The 22,357-nt window shown below is 48.0% G+C and overlaps 1 protein-coding gene across 5 annotated transcripts in view; it reads right to left on the reverse strand.

Moving 5' to 3' along the window:
- Nucleotides 1-3,497: 3,497 nt before the first annotated feature.
- The window catches only part of LOC117414017 (transcription factor Gibbin), a 73,320-nt gene continuing 54,460 nt past the window's right edge, over nt 3,498-22,357 (reverse strand). For 2 of the 5 annotated variants that reach the window (XM_034906318.2, XM_034906317.2), the window contains 3 exons: nt 20,607-20,644; nt 7,670-17,208; nt 3,498-5,492 (listed from right to left, as the gene is read on the reverse strand). In XM_034906318.2, coding sequence (XP_034762209.2) covers nt 12,602-17,176 — 4,575 coding nt within the window. In that variant the 5' untranslated portion in view covers nt 17,177-17,208; nt 20,607-20,644 and the 3' untranslated portion in view covers nt 3,498-5,492; nt 7,670-12,601. Of the gene's footprint in view, nt 7,058-7,669; nt 17,209-20,606; nt 20,645-22,357 lie in introns of all 5 variants that reach the window. The other 3 variants (XM_058999480.1, XM_058999481.1, XM_034906319.2) reach the window with 3 other exon arrangements.

Here is a 22,357-nt window from a genome sequence, read left to right on the forward strand (position 1 = left end):
GTCCCATATGCCCCTGGCCGGCCACTCCGATCCCAAGATGCAGGGCTGCTATCTGTCCCAAGGATTTTAAAGCAAAGGACAGGTGGTAGAGCATTCGGCCATAGAGCACACTGCTGGTCATTCCACTGCTCACCACTAGAGAATCCCTCACACTGCGGGTCATTCCACTTATAACCACTAGAGACTCCCTCACACTGCGGGTCATTCCACTGCTCACCACTAGAGACTCCCTCACACTGTGGGTCATTCCACTGCTTACCACTAGAGACTCCCTCACACTGCGGGTCATTCCACTGCTTACCACTAGAGACTCCCTCACACTGCGGGTCATTCCACTGCTCACCACTACAGAATCCCTCACACTGCGGGTCATTCCACTGCTTACCACTAGAGACTCCCTCACACTGCGGGTCATTCCACTTATAACCACTAGAGACTTCCTCACACTGTGGGTCATTCCACTGCTCACCACTACAGAATCCCTCACACTGCGGGTCATTCCACTGCTCACCACTAGAGACTCCCTCACACTGCGGGTCATTCCACTGCTTACCACTAGAGACTCCCTCACACTGCGGGTCATTCCACTGCTTACCACTAGAGACTCCCTCACACTGCGGGTCATTCCACTGCTTACCACTAGAGACTCCCTCACACTGCGGGTCATTCCACTGCTCACACTAGACTCCCTCACACTGCTGGTCATTCCACTGCTCACCACTACAGAATCCCTCACACTGCGGGTCATTCCACTGCTTACCACTAGAGACTCCCTCACACTGCAGGTCATTCCACTGCTCTCCACTAGAGACTCCCTCACACTGCGGGTCATTCCACTTATAACCACTAGAGACTCCCTCACACTACGGGTCATTCCACTTATAACCACTAGAGACTCCCTCACACTGCGGGTCATTCCACTGCTTACCACTAGAGACTCCCTCACACTGCGGGTCATTCCACTGCTTACCACTAGAGACTCCCTCACACTGCGGGTCATTCCACTGCTTACCACTAGAGACTCCCTCACACTGTGGGTCATTCCACTGCTTACCACTAGAGACTCCCTCACACTGCAGGTCATTCCACTGCTTACCACTAGAGACTCCCTCACACTGCGGGTCATTCCACTGCTCACCACTAGAGACTCCCTCACACTGCGGGTCATTCCACTGCTTACCACTAGAGACTCCCTCACACTGCGGGTCATTCCACTGCTCACCACTAGACTCCCTCACACTGCGGGTCATTCCACTACTCACCACTAGACTCCCTCACACTGCAGGTCATTCCACTACTCACCACTAGACTCCCTCACACTGCAGGTCATTCCACTGCTTACCACTAGAGACTCCCTCACACTGCGGGTCATTCCACTGCTCACCACTAGAGACTCCCTCACACTGCGGGTCATTCCACTGCTTACCACTAGAGACTCCCTCACACTGCGGGTCATTCCACTGCTCACCACTAGAGACTCCCTCACACTGCGGGTCATTCCACTGCTTACCACTAGAGACTCCCTCACACTGCGGGTCATTCCACTGCTTACCACTAGAGACTCCCTCACACTGCGGGTCATTCCACTGCTTACCACTAGAGACTCCCTCACACTGCAGGTCATTCCACTGCTCACCACTAGACTCCCTCACACTGCAGGTCATTCCACTGCTTACCACTAGAGACTCCCTCACACTGCGGGTCATTCCACTGCTTACCACTAGAGACTCCCTCACACTGCGGGTCATTCCACTGCTTACCACTAGAGACTCCCTCACACTGCGGGTCATTCCACTGCTTACCACTAGAGACTCCCTCACACTGCGGGTCATTCCACTGCTCACCACTAGACTCCCTCACACTGCGGGTCATTCCACTGCTTACCACTAGACTCCCTCACACTGCAGGTCATTCCACTACTCACCACTAGACTCCCTCACACTGCAGGTCATTCCACTGCTTACCACTAGAGACTCCCTCACACTGCGGGTCATTCCACTGCTCACCACTAGAGACTCCCTCACACTGCGGGTCATTCCACTGCTTACCACTAGAGACTCCCTCACACTGCGGGTCATTCCACTGCTCACCACTAGAGACTCCCTCACACTGCGGGTCATTCCACTGCTTACCACTAGAGACTCCCTCACACTGCGGGTCATTCCACTGCTTACCACTAGAGACTCCCTCACACTGCGGGTCATTCCACTGCTTACCACTAGAGACTCCCTCACACTGCAGGTCATTCCACTGCTCACCACTAGACTCCCTCACACTGCAGGTCATTCCACTGCTTACCACTAGAGACTCCCTCACACTGCGGGTCATTCCACTGCTTACCACTAGAGACTCCCTCACACTGCGGGTCATTCCACTGCTTACCACTAGAGACTCCCTCACACTGTGGGTCATTCCACTGCTCACCACTAGAGACTCCCTCACACTGCGGGTCATTCCACTTATAACCACTAGAGACTCCCTCACACTGCGGGTCATTCCACTGCTCACCACTAGAGACTCCCTCACACTACGGGTCATTCCACTGCTCACCACTAGAGACTCCCTCACACTGTGCCATTAAGAGGAATGTGTGTGTGTGTGTGCTGGTTTTGTATTGACACAGACCTTGCAGGGGTGTGAATGGCGTTACTTACAGCAGCTCATGTAGGCAAGGAAATAACTCAAAAGTGAAAAGTGAAGCTAAGGAGCTGTTTTAGCAGGTAAAGAGAAGGACGAGAGGATCGGAGAGGATTGTAGGTTGGGAGAGATCTGAATGGTGCTGGTGTTTTGCCGATTCTGGATGGGCTCCCTGTTGTTAGCTGTGCTGCTGATTAATTGTTGCTCCCTTGTCTTTCTCTCTAGCAGCATTTCCTCGGTGATTCCAGTATGGGAATCACAATTCATTTCAACACTGAAAGACAAAGTCGAAACCTTTCTCATTGAATTGATGAAGTTTCTTTAAGGATTTCTAAACTCTCTCTTCTGGAGAACAGACTTTGCTGCAGATTTCCTCCCTGCAGACAGTGCAGCTTCTCTGCAGCATTCAGAGGCAGGGGTCACAATGGAAAGACTCGTTGTCACAATGAATCAGTGTCTTCCTGCAGCCCTTGATATAGGTGTGGAACATGGTGGATAGAGCTTTCAGAATCATGTCTAAACTGCATCAGGTACACCGGAGTGTAGCCATGAACCCGTCCCCCTGAAACACTCTACCCCCGATGGGATGTAAGACCCACACTTGTCCTGTTTGGTACTTCTTGCTGCTGTACTTGGAGGTTAGACATGATTCTGGGAGCTCTGTCGAAGCTACAGGGAGCTTAAACTTCTGATTTTTAAAAAGTTATAAAAAATGATACATTTGGAATCAAAAAGAATACTACTGCTTAGTTAAATCTGATAGCTCACACCCATATATTTCTCTTTAAGATGTAGGTAATAGAAAAGAATAGTGCCCCTAACCCCAATAAAACAAACAAACACAAAGACAGTAGTTTAGCAATGGTCTGAATTGGATGTGTATTTAAATATATGCACGACAGGTTATGATATGTAACAGACAATACAATATCCCATCACACAAATCACTGTACGATACATTGAGAGTTCAGAAAGAAAGAGAAGGTCGACCAAAATCTGACCCTGAGCTTTTCAACTCTACTGAGAAAGCAAAGAACTGCTTCATACAACAGACAGGGGGCGCTGTGACAATGCTCAAAACAGCGAGGGATCTCCACGACGACGCACTCAAACTAATGACCTGCTCCATGGCAGAGCATTTCCACTGGGTTTGTGTTGAAATCATTACACCCAGAAGAACGCTTCGAAAGATGCAGCAGAGTTCAACACATTGGGCATTTGAGGGGCTGTAATGAATGGATGGGCCCTTTTCATAAAACTCTTTAAGGACTTTATTAAGGGTTTTTTGTTAAGGACCCTTTGAAGGTTAAACACTACCTTGAAAAAACACTCCTCAGCTTGTAACCCTAACCCTAAATCAGGTTCCATCGAGTGGGGTACAAACAAGGACTTTTCAAGCTTTCCAAAGTGACTATCTTGGTTTGTACTTTTATTTATTTATTTTTAAATTTAGTAGTCGCCAATTTTATTTATTTTTTTATAATTTTCTCCCAATTTAGAATAGCCAATTATTTTTAGGCTCAGCTCACCGCTACCACCCCTGGCCAGACCACAGTGGTCGCTGGTGCATGGTGAACTGAGGATGCCCTGGCCGACATAACCCCGCCCCCCCCCCCCGGGTGGCGCTCGGCCAATTGAGCGCCGCCCCCTGGGAGCTCCCGTCCTTGGTCGGCAAAAGAATAACCTGGACTCGAACCGGCGACATCCAGACTATAGGGCACATCCTGCACTCCATGCGGAGCGCCTTTACCGGATGCGCCACTCAGGAGCCCTGGTTTGTACTTTTAAAGAGTGACTCAATATGGGTAAGAGATACAGTTACCGTCACTAATGCATTCCTGTTCATTCCCTTTGGAGCATTTTCTGGTACATTTTTAAAACGAAGCAGTTTAATTAAAGCCCATCTCTCAGAATCATGTCTAATCTCCAAGTACATCTGGTACACGAAGTGTAACCTTTAACCTGCCCCCCTGCAACACCCTTCCCTAGAGGATGGAAGAAACATCACATCTGTTCTGTGATATTTCTTACTGCTGTATTCCTTACATCAGCGTGTTGCAGGGCCAGGCTCGTGGCTGCACTTGGAGGTTAGACTGGATTCGGAGAGCTCTATAGAAACCACAGGGGACTTCACAAATGTTAGCAGGATTTGACAACGGAAACAGAAAATGGTACAAAGTGAATCCAAACAGCCGGAATAGTTAACACACCCTTGATATCTGAAGCCCGTGCCACATAGTCAGTAAATGAGCAGGTTTGACACAGAGTTCAAGGGGCTGCTGTATGGAGAGCCAGCGCTGTTCAGACCATGAAACAGAGACCGCAGGAGAGGAAAGGGGCCACTCTGCAAGTGAAATCCATCTCAAAACAAGAACAAAACAAACACAGAAATCCATTTCTTTGGGCTGCGCACGGCATTCGTTTTTTTTTCTTCTTTTCGTTTGTTTGAAAAATAAAAAATAAAAACAAATCATGCCATAAAAATCACATCACAAAAGTCCACCTGATGAATAGAATGCAATGTGCAATACACAGTCTCAAAGAAAACCAGCTGTACAATAAATACGTCAAGAATAACCCTTTCCATAGATTTGCTTTTGTCACGTAAATAAACATTTCAGTGCATATTTATAATAACCATTTCTTGTCATTTTTTAAAGTATATTTACATATGCTGGTATGACATGAACCGTAGTCCACAACTCTGTATGTGTACAACAGCAGCATCCGCTGTCACAGGGCATACAGACAGAGGAGGAGGAGGAGGAGGAGGAGGAGGAGGAGGAGGAAGGGGCTGCAGGGCCGCTGCTCCGCGGTGTTCCGACTCTTCAGAGGAGACAGTGAGTGCTGCACAGCTGAAATACAAAAGAAACAAAAGCTCAAGCCAGGGGCCTGTATATTAACAGTGCGTGTGCGTTTCCACACAGGGTTGCCCACCTTATTCTTCCCATGCATTTGTATTCTCTCTTGTTATTACATGTTGTTATTCTTATGTTACCCTTCCAGCTTTGCACACTATGTTCTGTAACCCACATGCGTTTCTATTTCCCAGCACAGGCTGATGCACAATAAAAGGAACTCTTTCCAGAACTGAGCCTCATTAGGCTTCCAATATTTCAAAATAGTTTTGTGTTTTTCTTCCCCCATCAATATAAACACAGCAATCGTTTGCCTTATTGACGCACTGCCTGTTACACTGCATCAGGAACCTGGCAGACGGTTTAGTTTGCTTCCGGTAAATGATTGAACACACACTGCATAGAGCTGCACAACTTCAACGAAACAGACACCAGCTGCATCAACAATTGGAAATATCTCACTCTGTCCATAAAGTCGCTCCTTCCAGAATGGAGCTTATGATTTGCAATATTTCAAGTTAGTTTTCACCCACCACTCTTGTCTCCATCCCAGAACACGTATTGTTTTATTTAAGTGATAATTATAACTAATGTATTTAACACTCAATTTGGAAACGTAATAAACGCAGAGGGTGGCAATCCCATTGTTCCACTTTGTACATATTTCAGATGTAGCTGTTTATTACTGTAAATTAAATTGGTGTAGTCAATGAACTGGACACGTCTCAGATTACAATTACAAATTACACTATTAGACATCATTTCAAATAAAGTCGATTAGAAATGTAAAAACATAACACTAGAGTATAGCCTCTCCTATTACCCAGAGTAAGAATAAACCTGAGACCCGTGTGAAACCCTGCTGCTAGCCACTGTCAGTCCCAAGTGAACTGCGAGACAGTCAGTCTGACAGGGGCTGACAGCGGTAGGTACGTCTGTATTCAAGAGGACTACAATGAGGGATATCTGACGAGGAACAGGCTCAGAGGAGATGGCTCTCTATCAACCGTTATGGGAGACATATTGCAGTGCAGACTGCCATCCCCAATACAAGACAGCGACCCTGAGAAAATTAGAGGCAGCTGAGGAGCGCAGGGAGAGTCCTGGGGGCGTGGCTCCAATCACACTCATATAGGGAGAGTCCTGGGGGCGTGGCTCCAATCACACTCATACAGGGAGAGTCCTGGGGGCGTGGCTCCAATCACACTCATACAGGGAGAGTCCTGGGGGCGTGGCTCCAATCACACTCATACAGGGAGAGTCCTGGGGGCGTGGCTCCAATCACAATCCTACAGGGAGAGTCCTGGGGGCGTGGCTCCAATCACACTCCTACAGGGAGAGTCCTGGGGGCGTGGCTCCAATCACACTCCTACAGGGAGAGTCCTGAGGGCGTGGCTCCAATCACACTCATACAGGTAGAGTCCTGGGGGCGTGGCTCCAATCACACTCATACAGGAAGAGTCCTGGGGGCGTGGCTCCAATCACACTCCTACAGGGAGAGTCCTGGGGGCGTGGCTCCAATCACACTCGTACAGGGAGAGTCCTGGGGGCGTGGAAATGGGCTGTAGCGGTGAGGCGAGAAAAGCAGGGTTCATTTTCTAACTGTTGTCTAGTAAAACACAGGTTCAGTGCGTCTCCCCTTTGATCATTTTACAAAACGTTGTACTTTCTTTTTCAAAGGCTAGAATAACCATTTCATCGCTTGAGTGATCTGCATTTTCATATATATATTCAAATGCATCATTCAAAGCATCGACAATTATGTTTTGTATTTTTGTGCCCAACCCCAATTTGGTTATGCCCAATCAAAGTGTTTTACTGAACTGTAGAATTTCAGGACAGATCGTATCAATTTTAATATGCTTATATCAGTCCTAACATAACACTGACATGGTCAACTCGCACAGGAGTAAAAAGACACAGGACGCCTGAGTTTGTAATTTGACAGGTCCCGATATCCTGTAAAACACAAATCGGAGGACCTCTGAGAAAACTGTCTGGGATAAAAAGAAATGGGTGGTTAGCAGAAGACTCAATTTCACCGATGTCATAATGTACAAATTCAGAATCCACCTGGTGAGGTGATTTTCAGTCCTGTGCGAATTGGGCTTCAGTCTCTTATAGTTGTACTGTGATTGAGCGTTTTGAAGTTCTGGCTGGTGTCTGGTACTGACCTCCCTGTGAATGGTGGACCTGCTTTGCTGAATCACTCAGGAGAGAAGAAGAGAGCCCAGAGGATTGTGGTTTTGAAATTCCCTGAACCTCTTGTCTTTCCACTGCGATCCAATCCAAGGTACTTTAGCTGCCTGCACTGCGTTCCAGTCCACCCCGTCACTTCTTGTTTTGTTTTCTGTTTGATTGTCTCTGCTAGGGACCGTCCGAGATGCGTGTTCTTTGACAAAGTTCAAGTTTCCTTTCGTTATTAAAAAAAACAGAAACAAAAAAACTCCCACAAATGTAATAACCTTCGTCAGGCTTAAATTAAAAAAAAAAAAAAAAAACAGGTAAAAAAAAAAAGTGTTCTGCAGAAGTCTCTGATAAATTACACCTGCAAGAGAGAGAGAGATACAGAAATGCATTGGAGTCTGCTGTCTGTGCCGTGTTTAATTGTGGGCTACAGCTTTAAAGAAGTCCAAAATGTTACACATATTTCAAAAAGCAGTCCTAGCTTGTTTTATTATTGGGCTTTAAAATCAATTTCTTACCTCTTATTTGCACTAGCAACATTATCTATTGATGTGTTGCTTGTTATTTTACTGTAAATATAACACAACATATATATATATTTTTTAAAGATCTTGTTTCACGCTACCCAGTCACTTCCTGTGCAGACTGACTCCACTCATACCATGTGACCTACAGCAAAGGAAGTCATTACATAGCTATAACTCTGTACTAAACCTGCATACCCTGTAAACAAAATGTGTTGAGCACACAGAAGCAGCCGTGACAAGAGAAGTCTTGGACTGCACTTCTTCAGTGACAATGACACTAGTGCCGATAAGAGATACAACATTTACAAATCAGAACATAAACGGCAACATTGAAACTGTGTTGTTTTTGGTGTTTCGGGTCATGCTTTCAGTGCGTTACTCATGATTCCTTCCTCCAGTAACAAACCCTCCTTCCATGCAAGCAGCGCATGAGAGCGAGGGTACACTGAGGGCTCTTCATGTGTTTAGAAGGGAGCTTGGTCTTCATGGCTGGGGAGGGACTGAACCCCAGGAGTGTTTCACTCATTATCTCTAGAGCTCGTCACGAATGTCTTTGAAACACTCGCTGTAACCTGGGACCAGGAATCAGTCTGGTGGGCAGCCATGCAGCTTCCATCTCCAGATGGCATTGTAAAAATGCAAACTTGGGGAGCAGCTTTTTTTTTTTAGTAATTGCTAGTAATTGTTTATTTGTCACTGCATTCATGTGGTTTTACAGTGTTAACCAATCATCAGCGATATTATCACTTTAGAGCTTAACGATCATTCAGTATTCTCTAATACCACAAGTATACTTGTACAATAAATAGCAATAACATTTGTACAGGTTTTATATTAAATCCATTAATTCAATGATTCTTTTTTGGAGTCTAAATCAAAACAACAATAGAAATGTGAAATGATTTCAGACATTTTAAATGGTTTTAAAACACGTACAGATGGCAGTATTGTCTGAACTCCCAACACGCAGCTCCGTGCTGAATTTCAGCAGCACACCACTGGATTGGACTGGAAGTGACGACACATTGGAGACCAGTCCCAGTAAGCATGTCATCCCACTCATGTGATCCCACTGAACTGATAAAGAAAATGTATCCCATGTCAGATTCCATTCTAGGGACCCAGTAGACAGGAGCACCTGTATTTCAATCTGCATGATCTTCGCCGGGTGGCCACTTTATTAGGAACAAGGATGGTCTTATTCCACCAGTACCCTCAGTTACTAATCAGAGGACGCTCTTTCAGGTTTAAAGCACTTCATTATATTTAGGGCTTCTGACTTTCGTTTTTAACCGATAAAAAACAATAAAACACCCCCCATACAAAAAAAATTAAATTGGTGTACAGTCAATTCTGAATACTTCAAACCAGGGGTCTCCAATCCTGGTCCTGGAGGGCCGCTGTCCCTCCTGGGTTTTGTTCCAACTGCCCCCTAAATTACTTATTAGAAGCTTAATCGGTCCAATTAATTAATTTAGGGTATAGTTGGAACAAAAACCAGGAGGGACAGCGGCCCTCCAGGAGCAGGATTGGAGACCCCTGCTTTAAACCCAACTCATCTACTGAGTGACAGCACATTCCTACATCTCTATTGGAGACGAGAATGAAGGCTTGTTTACAGGATTTAAAGTTGTATTAGTTAAAATACGGAAGATTTAAAACAGAATTGCAAGTTGTAGCAAAATGTAAAAAAATGCCTACGAACAAAAAACCCCAGAAGAATGTGCCCGTGACCGTAGGGATTTCATTGTGGAAGACAGCAAAGGAAAGAAGGTACAGCTTAAGTGTGCAAGTACTGTCCAGGTACTATACATATTGTGACAGAAGAAAAAGTGCCCAAGCATTTTGGAAAGTAACCGAAAACAATAATTTCATACAGTATATCAAAAGTGAAAGCCCTGAAAAATAAACGACTTACATAAAACTAAAAAAATAGCTAAAAATAATCACTGTAAAATGAAATGAATAAAAACCGAAAAAACAGAATTATATTCTACTGCACATGCACCTTCCCTAAGATGTTACCCGTTCAATACTGTACTGTGTGTTTGCTGTATGATTCTCTATCGTCTCTTTGTCTACCAGGCTTACTATTGGTTGCTTCTGAAAAGACTCCTCAAGCTGATGTTGGGGATGCATGTCCGTGCTGCACACGCGTCAGTGCTCAATGCTTCACGTATGGGCTTCAGGGCAGCACTATTATGCTTCCCCACCTCACAATCTTTTGAGAAGATCTGCTTGCTACAGTCGTTAGAAAGCAGGGCGAACAGTGATTGAAAGGAATGGTAAAGAATGACAGAGAATTTGAAACGGGTACGGAATTGAATATTAGTAATATGTAGATTATACAAGGATCTGTTTCGAGCACAGTGACATTTTCGGTTTGTAACTTGGTTTTGCTTTTAGTTGAAGTTGCAGCGGGTTCTTCCTGCTGTGCTGTCTGGTCTTTATATTCACTTTATTTTTATTTCATGAATTAATGACCTTATAGTTTAATCCAAACACCTGATTATTACACTGTGCAGCAAACCCTTTTATAACAACCTTTATCGAAGCGCTTGTTGAACACTGGGCTTCCATTCTGCACGGCTGCTTAAATGCAAATATTTGCAACTGGTCATTTCCCTACTTTGCATCAATCTGAACCCACTTCAGCCTGTTGTCTTCAGTCTGCTGTTTATTACCATGAGATCTGATTCGTACTAAACGTGACATTGTTAACAAGGGGGGCAGTGAATCACCCCCTGCAGCTCACAACATAGTTCAGAAAAATAGATCTGCACGGCGAAGGAATTATTAAATAGGTCTCAAACGTGCAGTTCTGAAAGAAACACCTGTCACACAAGCATGGGTTTCCATTTCAGACATGATGTTTGGGATAAACTCTTGGTGGAAGCCATGCTTTTTGACTGTCTTGTACTTTCACCTGCAGAGTGAAACTGTCCCCGCCTCTTCACTGCCATCGTTCCTGTCTACAGCTGTGGACAAACAGTTTGCATCACCTACAACTTATGGATTGAGATGTAATTTCAGGCTGTGTGGTCCAGTGGTTAAAGAAACAGGCTTGTAACTAGGAGGTCCCCGGTTCAAATCCCACCTCAGCCACTGACTCATTGTGTGACCCTGAGCAAGTCACTTAACCTCCTTGTGCTCTGTCTTTCAGGTGAGATGTAATTGTAAGTGACTCTGCAGCTGATGCATAGTCTACTAAATAAACAAATAATTAAAAAAAACTATATGACCATAATTTAGATCTTTTATTTAACAGAATGTAATCAAAGAAACTACAGAATGTATTGCAAAAGTCTACCGGAAGCCATAATAGTAGTACAGTATTTCATGTTAGATTTTTATTTTTTTGCCAGTTTATCTTGAAGTATATGGAAAACCACAAAGCGGTGTGTAATTCAATATGTTAAGGTAACATTATTCAGCAGGTTTCATTCGACTTTATAAAGCAAAATGAGTTCATTCTTCGGGTGATGCAAAACGTTTGGCTAGAGCTGTGTAAGAATCAGCTGCTTCCCCTATTGACTGACATGGCAGCCAGTAACATGACCCAGGAGACACTGCTAAGAGGAAATGACCTGGGGAGGGCAAACAGATACCCAAGAAAAAGAGCCAGAAACACAGCTTCCTTCAGCTAAAGTAACCAGAGATCATGTTTTAAAATTAAAATACACGTTTGCTACAATATGTGGGTCTTTTAAAGCTGTGTGTACAGTCGCTTACAGAAGTGCAAAATTATGAAGAGTCGTGGAATGGTTCTGTTTGCTACGATGACTTTACTATAGAGTTACAGGAACCTGGATTTAGATTCACCAATATCTGCACTGCACTCCAGCAGCGTCCCAGGTCCAGGGCTGTGGATTACAAGGATACCGTTCTATCCTTTATGTATTTATCCTACAGGCAAGAAACAACACAGCACCAAAAACACCCTGAATAATTCAACAGCAAACATCATCGTGCTTCTTAACTCGCTAGCACATGATCTTACAGGTTATCTTTCTTCCTGTATAGTTAAACAGTTTGGGGTCTATACAAGTGATCTTACCAGTGAGGGGTCTAAAAGAAATGCCACCGTTTATATATTACATTTAAACGAACCTCACATTTCAATAACTTTTAAATACAATAAAAAAAAACACTAGAGACACACGCACACTGTTGGAGATTCTCACAAAGCCCCCTTGTAATGATTTAAAGGTGGTCATTTAGATCCGTCACTTTACAGATCCATTGAATAGACCCTTTCTATAGTTCATCTTTCTGAGACCTGGACAGTGAAAGCTCAGCAGTGCAGCTCTCGCGCGCACGGCCAGGTGATTCTCATACCTATAAACAAAGCCTTGGCTTCCCTGCAGCGGTGCCACCCTCCCTCCCCAGTCCCTATAGGCTGGTGACGGTGAACAAGTCCTCCGTGTGCTGGTCCAGCAGGTGGCTGAGGACCCCTCTGTGAGGAGGGGGCCACAGACTGGTCTGCCCCTGGCTCTGGAGAGGGGGGTAGCGGTGCTGGAAACTCTCCGGCGGCAGGTGGAAGCCGGGCTCACTAGCAGACGGATGGGAGTTCAGTTCCAGAGCGGGGGGATAAGAGGAGGAGGAGTGGGTGGTAGCAGCAGCAGCTGGCCTCTGTAGCTTTACCATCTCCAGGGCCTCGTTCTCAACCTCCTTCTCTTTCTCTGTCCTGCCCAGGGAGATGGGATTGAGGATCTGCGGACTACCTGCTGCACCGGTCCGTTCCACAAACTCCTCCCGCTTGTCGTAGTGGTGTGGGCTGCCAGACAAGGAGCCGCCTGGCTGCTGGTACCAGTAAGAGGAGCTGCTGTAGGTGGGGGAGTCATACTGGGATCCAGGGAGGTCCTTGCTGGCTCGGTGGGGACTCTGAGCAGCGCAAGGCAGGAGCCTTCGGAAGTCACAGGGCAGGGGGTTGTCCTTGTTGAAGGCTAGGGTTAGGGAGCAGCTGGGGGAAAAGGCCTTTGGAGGCCCTGCGTACGGGTGCAGAGGTTTGGTAGGGGCTGCATGGAAGGGCTTGGGGTCGGGCTGTAAGCCCACGACCGGGGAGAGACAGGCGGCCTCGCTGTGGAACATCTGCAGAAACTTGTCCTCTGAGGAGGAGGGGGTGGGGGGGTTGACGGAGTAGGGGCTGGAGTATCCGCACTGCTCCCTCTCCCCCAGGGCCATGCTTTGGGACTGCGAAGACAGAGGGGACATGCTACTGCTGTCTCCACTGTAATAGTCCACCACGAGGTTTGGGCTGTCCTGGTAGAGGGGCATTGCTGAAGCCTGGGCGGCTGGTTTCTGAGCCTTGGGCTTCACCAGAGCGGCACGGTCCCGTCTGCAGGAAGGGAAGGCTCCACGAGACCCCCTGGGCTGCCTGGCCCCAGTGGCGCTCCTTTTGGTACCGGGAATGGGAGAAGATGAGCTGGAGGGAGTGGAGACTGGTGGGAAGCCCAGAAGGCAGCTCTCTCCCTGGGCATCAGTCCTTTTCCGCCTCCCCCGCCCAGGTTTGGAACCCCCCTGGAAGAGGACGCTCTGGTTCCAGCTGTAGGAGGGGCCTGAGGAGCTCTCATTCCAGTCCATCATCAGCTTCTCCAGGCTGGACAGGCTGGACTGTCCCTCGCCAGAGGCAGGGTGGTCCTGCAGCTTGCAAGACCCAGCCGCCCCCGGCTGCCCAAAGTGAGAGCTGTCCGAAGAGGACTCTGAGAAGGTCTCTGAGAAGGAGCGCTGCTTGGCCTTCTGAGGCGTGTAGTTGGAGATATCCAGGATGTCCTTGGGCTCGGTGCAGGCGCTGTAGTCGAAAGAACTGAGGTACTGCAGCCCGAAAGCCTCCGTGTTCCCACTCCCTGGGTAGCTGGGCCGGTGCCCCCACTGGGAGTACTGCCTGCAACTTTCGGGAGACAAGGGGAAGGAGTTGGCCGTGTTCTTCGTCAGCATGAAGCTACCAGGAGATGCTGCCCCAGGGCTTGGGAAGCCACCATACAAGGACTTGCCCAAAGGATTGGTGCCTTGGTGGCCGGAGTAGCCGACATGAGAAGAGCTGCTTGGGGATGCCTGGAGAGCCTTGCTGTTGCCACTGCCAGCGTATGGGAAGCTGCAGTCAGCTGTCCTCTGGCCCTCATACTGCTTCAATGGCTGGAGATTAGACTGGGACCCAGAGCCATAGCCACTGTACTGGGGGAAACTTCCAGAGGGGTGTGGGGAGCTGGGGGACCTGGAGAGGGAGAGTGGTGGAACGAGCTTCTGGAAGGACGTAGGCGAGGTTTGAGAGAGATTGTAGTTGCCACCATGTGAATAGGGAGGCCTTGGCGGGTTGGAGGTCTGGGATGGGCCTTCACAGTTTGATGGGCTGGCTTTGGGGCCCCTCTTGGGGTAGCCAGGACACCACCGCTGGCTCTGTGTGGGGTTCCCAGTTTCATAACACCCGGGAACCTTGCGGGATTCAGCGCGTCCCGATGCTCCTGACGATGAAGACAAAGAGCAATCCAGCAAGTCGGAAGAGTCATCGGAGTCCAGGAGGGAGCGGAAATACCCTGCGCACAGCCCTTGAGATTCGGGGTTGCCTTGAGCTTGAGACGGGTAGTAGCCTACTTTCCCAGGATCGCATGGCGCAAAGCCCCGAGGCAAAGCCACTTTTTGGTATCCGAAGTCCGCTTGGCTTGCCCGCCCATCTGCTCTGGAAGCCCAGCCATTCCCGCTGGCCCACTCCGAATCCTGGTGTGCTCCAGGCTCCTTCAGGAATCCGTTCTTTCGAGGGCGCCTCTTGCGAAACACTTTCTCTGCTGAAGGAATGCTGCTGGGGTCCCCCATCGCAGCCTTGCCCCTCTTGCGGGGGTGATCAGGGTCGGAGGTCGGCGTTTTCCGCTTTTTCCCAATAGTCTCGAAGAAGTCACTGAAAGATCTCTTGAAGGACTCGGCAGACCCAGCCAGCCCCCCTCTTCCTCCCATGCAGCCCGCCCTGCCTCCTCGCCGACGGAAGCCTTGCAGCCTCTGCAGCAGGGAGGAGATGTTGGGGGTGTCGAGGGGCTGCTGAAGGGTCTCCGGCTCGCTGGGGGTGGAGCAGCGAGGAGGGGAGCAGCGGCCGGTGGTGGGCGGCTCCCGGTTGAGGAAGGCCAGTTTGGAGAGGACGTCTCCGTAGTCGGTCTTGGCGTCGTTGGTGTCATTTGCATAGGAGGGCTGAGGAGAGGGCAGCTTGACCCTGCGGCGACGCCGTGGCTTCTTCCCCTCCTCGGTCTTGACCTCTTTGGGGTCTGACTGCTCGGGCGGGACCTGTTTGGGTGGACGCCCACGCCGCCTCTTCAGGATCACTGGCAGCTTCCCCGGGGGGAACATCACCATCACATTCTTGCCATTGTTTTTCATTTTCAGTAACGCTGTGGGCTCCCGCTGGGGTCCCTCCCCGCCCTCTGTTTCCCCAGCCCTGTCCTGCTGCGCGGGGGTCTCCATGGACGAGATCTTGTAGCTCTTGTGGCGCCGGCTCATGTTCACTGGGATGCGGGCGACCTTCACCACAATCTTCCGGATGCCCACGCACTTTCCTTTCCGCCTGCCTCGGGCAGTCGAGGACCCTTCCCTCACAGCCCCTTCACTCGGCGTAGGAAACCTGGGGAGAGCCTCAAAGCTTTCCAATCCCGGGGGCTTCTCCTCGCACACCTCCTCCTTTTCTCCTGCTGCTTCAACCTCCTTGGGTTTGGGAGTCTTTTCCGGGGTTTCTACAGACTCCTCTTTGGGGGTTGTCTCCTTAATGTCCTTGTGAACCTCTTCCAATGCCCGTCTCAGCCGTGAGGATTTCCTCAGATGGCACGGGATCTTTGGCCTGTCTGAGCTCCTGAGCGCGTACTTCCTCTCTCGGTCGGGGGTCGAGGCGGAGGGATTCTGCCCCCTCTCTGTGGAGCTCTGCTGGCTCTCTGGGGGGGTGCTGACTGTTTCTGCAGGGGCAGCAGTGCTAGGTGTGGTGGTAACAGCAGTATTGGGATGGCATTCTGGGGTGACCTGCTGGCTGGTGGCTGGGGAAAGGGGCAACTTGTACGGGAGAGGCTCAGGAGGGGCTTGGATCTCACTGGGCACTTCTAAACGGACTGGGGAAGGATCCTGTGCTACCCTTGCTGGCTCTGCTTCTGGCTCTGGTTCTGGTTCTGGTTCTGGGGATGTCTTGGGTCCCTCGCTCTGCGGGGGTCGTTCTATCTCAGTTGGCTTCTGGAGTTCAAGCTGCCATTGAAGCAGGTGCTGCCTCCGTCCTTTGGGCCCGATCCTGGGTCTCTTGTGCAGCCTCTCCCCAGGGCTGCGGATGCCGTTGGCCAGCGAGGGTGTGGAGTGGAAGCTGTAGAGCAGTTCTGTGCTCTCCCCTCCACTCTCTCCCAGCAGCTCCTCCCCACCGCTGCCCCCCTCACTCCAGCTCCCGCAGTCCAGTCTCACGCTGCTGGTCTGCAGGCCCCTGGAGAGCCTGCCCAGGTCCTTGGTGATGTCTATGAGCTGCACCACAGGGCACAGGTTGATTCTCCCGTTCCCGCACTTCCTCTGCAGCAGTGTCAGGATGCTGTCCATGCTGCTCCTGCCCGAGGACAGCAGAGCCGAGGTGGGGAAGCTCTTTAGCTCTCTGTCCTGCTTCTCTTCTAGCACCTCCACTGTCTCCTGGGTTTCCACAAATGCTTCTAGCTGATCTAAAGAAGAGGGGTGCCCCCTAGCTGGGGGTTGTTTAATCCCGTACAACAGGCAGGGGTCGGGGCTGTCAGGCATTCCCGGGGGGCTAGAGGGCAAGGGTAAAGGGCAAGGGTCTCCGTTGAACCCCTCTGGAGGGAGCAGAGACTGCTGGTCGGTCCAGCTTCCCTGGCAGGCCAGCTCGGGACTCTTTGGTGGGTTGAGGGAGTTGCAGCCCCCCTCGGGGCTCCGCTCCAGGCTGGGGAGGGGGGTGCATGCCCTGGGGAGGGGGGTGCACGCCCTGGTTTTTGGCTTTCTGTCCTTCTTCATGGCTTGGGAGTCCAGAAAGCTGATGCAGGGATCTAGGTAATAAAAAAAGAGAGAAATAAAAACTATTATTATTATTAGTAGTATTATCATTACTGCAATACATGGTTAACTATTCCTTTTCCTATAAACTACAGGGTGTAACGATCTTATGAGAGTTCAGTACAGACCTCATGAGATTTGACAGCAGAACTGTAGTTAATAATAATTAACAATTGATTTACAATTGAGCAAAGTAATGTATTAACAAGCTTTCACTATGTATAGGAGACTTTATAATATATAGCAGACCCTGATATTGATACAGCCCTCTGAAATGTCTTTATAATATATAGCAGACCCTGATATTGATGTGACACAGCCCTCTGAAATGTCTTTATAATATACAGCAGAACCTGATATTGATACAGCCATCTGAAATGTCTTTATAATATATAGCAGACCCTGATATTGATGCGATCCAGCCCTCTGAAATGTCTTTATAATATATAGCCTAGACCCCGATATTGATGTGATACAGCCCTCTGAAATGTCTTTATAATATATAGCACTAGACCCTGATATTGATGCGATCCAGCCCTCTGAAATGTCTTTATAATATACAGCAGAACCTGATATTGATACAGCCATCTGAAATGTCTTTAAAATATATAGCAGACCCTGATATTAATGTGATGCAGCCATCTGAAATGTCTTTATAATATATAGCAGACCCTGATATTGATGCGATCCAGCCCTTTGAAATGTCTTTGCATTAGAGGGCTTGTATCAGATGGAAATGGCATCACAATGCAGCTATACTGTCTAGTTTTTGTAATGTAACTACAGTGCCTTGCGAAAGTATTCGGCCCCCTTGAACTTTGCGACCTTTTGCCACATTTCAGGCTTCAAACATAAAGATATGAAACTGTAATTTTTTGTGAAGAATCAACAACAAGTGGGACACAATCATGAAGTGGAACGAAATTTATTGGATATTTCAAACTTTTTTAACAAATAAAAAACTGAAAAATTGGGCGTGCAAAATTATTCAGCCCCCTTAAGTTAATACTTTGTAGCGCCACCTTTTGCTGCGATTACAGCTGTAAGTCGCTTGGGGTATGTCTCTATCAGTTTTGCACATCGAGAGACTGAAATTTTTGACCATTCCTCCTTGCAAAACAGCTCGAGCTCAGTGAGGTTGGATGGAGAGCATTTGTGAACAGCAGTTTTCAGTTCTTTCCACAGATTCTCGATTGGATTCAGGTCTGGACTTTGACTTGGCCATTCTAACACCTGGATATGTTTATTTGTGAACCATTCCATTGTAGATTTTGCTTTATGTTTTGGATCATTGTCTTGTTGGAAGACAAATCTCCGTCCCAGTCTCAGGTCTTTTGCAGACTCCATCAGGTTTTCTTCCAGAATGGTCCTGTATTTGGCTCCATCCATCTTCCCATCAATTTTAACCATCTTCCCTGTCCCTGCTGAAGAAAAGCAGGCCCAAACCATGATGCTGCCACCACCATGTTTGACAGTGGGGATGGTGTGTTCAGGGTGATGAGCTGTGTTGCTTTTACGCCAAACATAACGTTTTGCATTGTTGCCAAAAAGTTCGATTTTGGTTTCATCTGACCAGAGCACCTTCTTCCACATGTTTGGTGTGTCTCCCAGGTGGCTTGTGGCAAACTGTAAACGACACTTTTTATGGATATCTTTAAGAAATGGCTTTCTTCTTGCCACTCTTCCATAAAGGCCAGATTTGTGCAGTATACGACTGATTGTTGTCCTATGGACAGAGTCTCCCACCTCAGCTGTAGATCTCTGCAGTTCATCCAGAGTGATCATGGGCCTCTTGGCTGCATCTCTGATCAGTCTTCTCCTTGTATGAGCTGAAAGTTTAGAGGGACGGCCAGGTCTTGGTAGATTTGCAGTGGTCTGATACTCCTTCCATTTCAATATTATCGCTTGCACAGTGCTCCTTGGGATGTTTAAAGCTTGGGAAATCTTTTTGTATCCAAATCCGGCTTTAAACTTCTCCACAACAGTATCTCGGACCTGCCTGGTGTGTTCCTTGTTCTTCATGATGCTCTCTGCGCTTTAAACGGACCTCTGAGACTATCACAGTGCAGGTGCATTTATACGGAGACTTGATTACACACAGGTGGATTCTATTTATCATCATTAGTCATTTAGGTCAACATTGGATCATTCAGAGATCCTCACTGAACTTCTGGAGAGAGTTTGCTGCACTGAAAGTAAAGGGGCTGAATAATTTTGCACGCCCAATTTTTCAGTTTTTTATTTGTTAAAAAAGTTTGAAATATCCAATAAATTTCGTTCCACTTCATGATTGTGTCCCACTTGTTGTTGATTCTTCACAAAAAATTACAGTTTCATATCTTTATGTTTGAAGCCTGAAATGTGGCAAAAGGTCGCAAAGTTCAAGGGGGCCGAATACTTTCGCAAGGCACTGTATATAGTAAATTATCTCATCTAGGGTAGCGTGTGAGATACAAGCTGAACTCCACCCCACTCAAGGTCAGAGTGGATCCGCTTCATTGTACAGCACCCTATTCATTCTGTGTACCCCCCAGGTGGATCCGCTTCATTGTACAGCACCCTATTCATTCTGTGTACCCCCCAGGTGGATCCGCTTCATTGTACAGCACCCTATTCATTCTGTGTACCCCCCAGGTGGATCCGCTTCATTGTACAGCACCCTATTCATTCTGTGTACCCCCCAGGTGGATCCGCTTCATTGTACAGCACCCTATTCATTCTGTGTACCCCCCAGGTGGATCCGCTTCTTTGTACAGCACCCTATTCATTCTGTGTACCCCCCAGGTGGATCCGCTTCATTGTACAGCACCCTATTCATTCTGTGTACCCCCCAGGTGGATCCGCTTCATTGTACAGCACCCTATTCATTCTGTGTACCCCCCAGGTGGATCCGCTTCATTGTACAGCACCCTATTCATTCTGTGTACCCCCCAGGTGGATCCGCTTCATTGTACAGCACCCTATTCATTCTGTGTACCCCCCAGGTGGATCCGCTTCATTGTACAGCACCCTATTCATTCTGTGTACCCCCCAGGTGGATCCGCTTCATTGTACAGCACCCTATTCATTCTGTGTACCCCCCAGGTGGATCCGCTTCATTGTACAGCACCCTATTCATTCTGTGTACCCCCCAGGTGGTACCGCTTCATTGTACAGCACCCTATTCATTCTGTGTACCCCCCAGGTGGATCCGCTTCATTGTACAGCACCCTATTCATTCTGTGTACCCCCCAGGTGAAATGATGATGACATGTGTGATTCCACCACTGTTGATTGACAGGACCCCTCTCGTTTCTTTATACAGCCAGGAAGCTGGGTTCAATCCCAGGCCTCCGCAAGGGATCCTGAGTCCTGCCCCCTCCCAGCGTTTCCAGATCCGCCCCTCGCTTACCTTCCCCTGTGCCTGTCCTCCCATTGCACCTGATGTCCCTGAAAACAGACAGAAACAGTACGGATCAGTCCCTTGCAAACATGCTGGCAGTAACACTGCAACACACTGCAGCACAGCCCAGTGGACAAAGCAACTGTTTACATGGTGCAGGGGTGGAAATAAAGACTCCTACTGCATAGCAGCCTCACCCATTCCAGGTTTAACAAAGGTACCAGGGACATATGTGTCCCACAAAAGATGCTAACTTCCTTATTTTTGCAATGAGGTGCACAAAACCGGGTTTAATCTGGATCTGGTCATCCAAATGGTCAGTTTCCTCCTCGTGATGCTTGAGTCGCTCTCAATGCATTTTAAAAAGAGCCCGTACAAGCGCTCAATTCCTTGCATAGCTTCGGGGTTCACATGTGCTTGGGCAACAAGCTCAGGTGTGTCTAAACTTATAGTAAAAACCAGCAATGGATCAAAGTGCTATGCAATGGGAGTCTTATTTCCATCCCCACGGAGTGATATCCTTCAGAAGAGCGGCTTGACCAATCCCAGGGTCCCAGGGTTATGAGGCCGGTTCTGTAGAAAGCCTCTTTTTGCATTGGCCTGCATAGCTGCTCACTGAAGAGAGCAGCTTCTACTACAGGAGAGCATTCGCTAGTTTAGCAACACAGCAGCTAACAGGTAGGGAGCTGTGCTTTTCATTTCTGTGTTTGCAGGAGGTGACTGAACATTTGAGGGTCTAGTTTATATACATGCAGTGAATACTGAGATGGCCTTTAAGCAAGGTTAATGTACACAAGCATAACAGACTACCTGAACGCTTTGCTTACTGCAGTGCAGTGCAGTGTAGTGTAGTACAGAACCAGCGTTTTCAACATAGAAATCTGTCACGCTGAGCTTAAAAGACTCCCAGACCAGCGTAGGGAATGAAAGCACAGACTGATGGAATCGGCAGAGCTGAAGTTAGAGGCCGACGGCAGACACACTCACAAGCAAGGAGAGAGAAATTATACTGGAGTGAAAGTACAGGGTCTACGCATATCGGGCTATATTTTCAAAGCGTTTCCTCCCTTCTTCACTTAATTCCTGTTTTCTGAAAGGATAAAAAATCCTTTTAATGTTACACAATGAGAAACTAACACCCCGACGGGGCTGAAGAGTGCTCGGGGTTCTATTTGAAGAGTGCTCTGGGTTCTATTTGAAGAGTGCTCGGGGTTCTATTTGAAGAGTGCTCGGGGTTCTATTTGAAGAGTGCTCGGGGTTCTATTTGAAGAGTGCTCGGGGTTCTATTTGAAGAGTGCTCGGGGTTCTATTTGAAGAGTGCTCGGGGTTCTATTTGAAGAGTGCTCGGGGTTCTATTTGAAGAGTGCTCGGGGTTCTATTTAGAGGTTTGTTTCTAGTTTTTTTCAAATGAACACGTGTTTTACCTCTTAAAATAGGAGTTCATTCAAGACGGGAGTGATTGCTTTCAAAATATGTCTCTCTCTGCTTCATATACAGTGTTTAACATTCATAATCCACACGCATCAGACTGAATCCCCACGTCCAGTCCTTTGAAATAAGCCACACTGGTCCATATGCACGAGAAGTTGTAAAAAGCTGAAACAAAGACGTGAGCCACACGCTGTGCAGCTACCTCGTCTACGATGGGCCTGCTTGGCAGTGAACAGGTTAAAGCACTGACACTAGTGGAAGGCTTGACTCGCCTGCCTCAGTTTTAAAATATCTCAGCTAAAGGAAATCCTGACTTCCAGGGCCCCAGG

This window comes from Acipenser ruthenus, chromosome 25 (genome assembly GCF_902713425.1).
Source record: "Acipenser ruthenus chromosome 25, fAciRut3.2 maternal haplotype, whole genome shotgun sequence".
Taxonomy (NCBI): Eukaryota; Metazoa; Chordata; class Actinopteri; order Acipenseriformes; family Acipenseridae; genus Acipenser; species Acipenser ruthenus.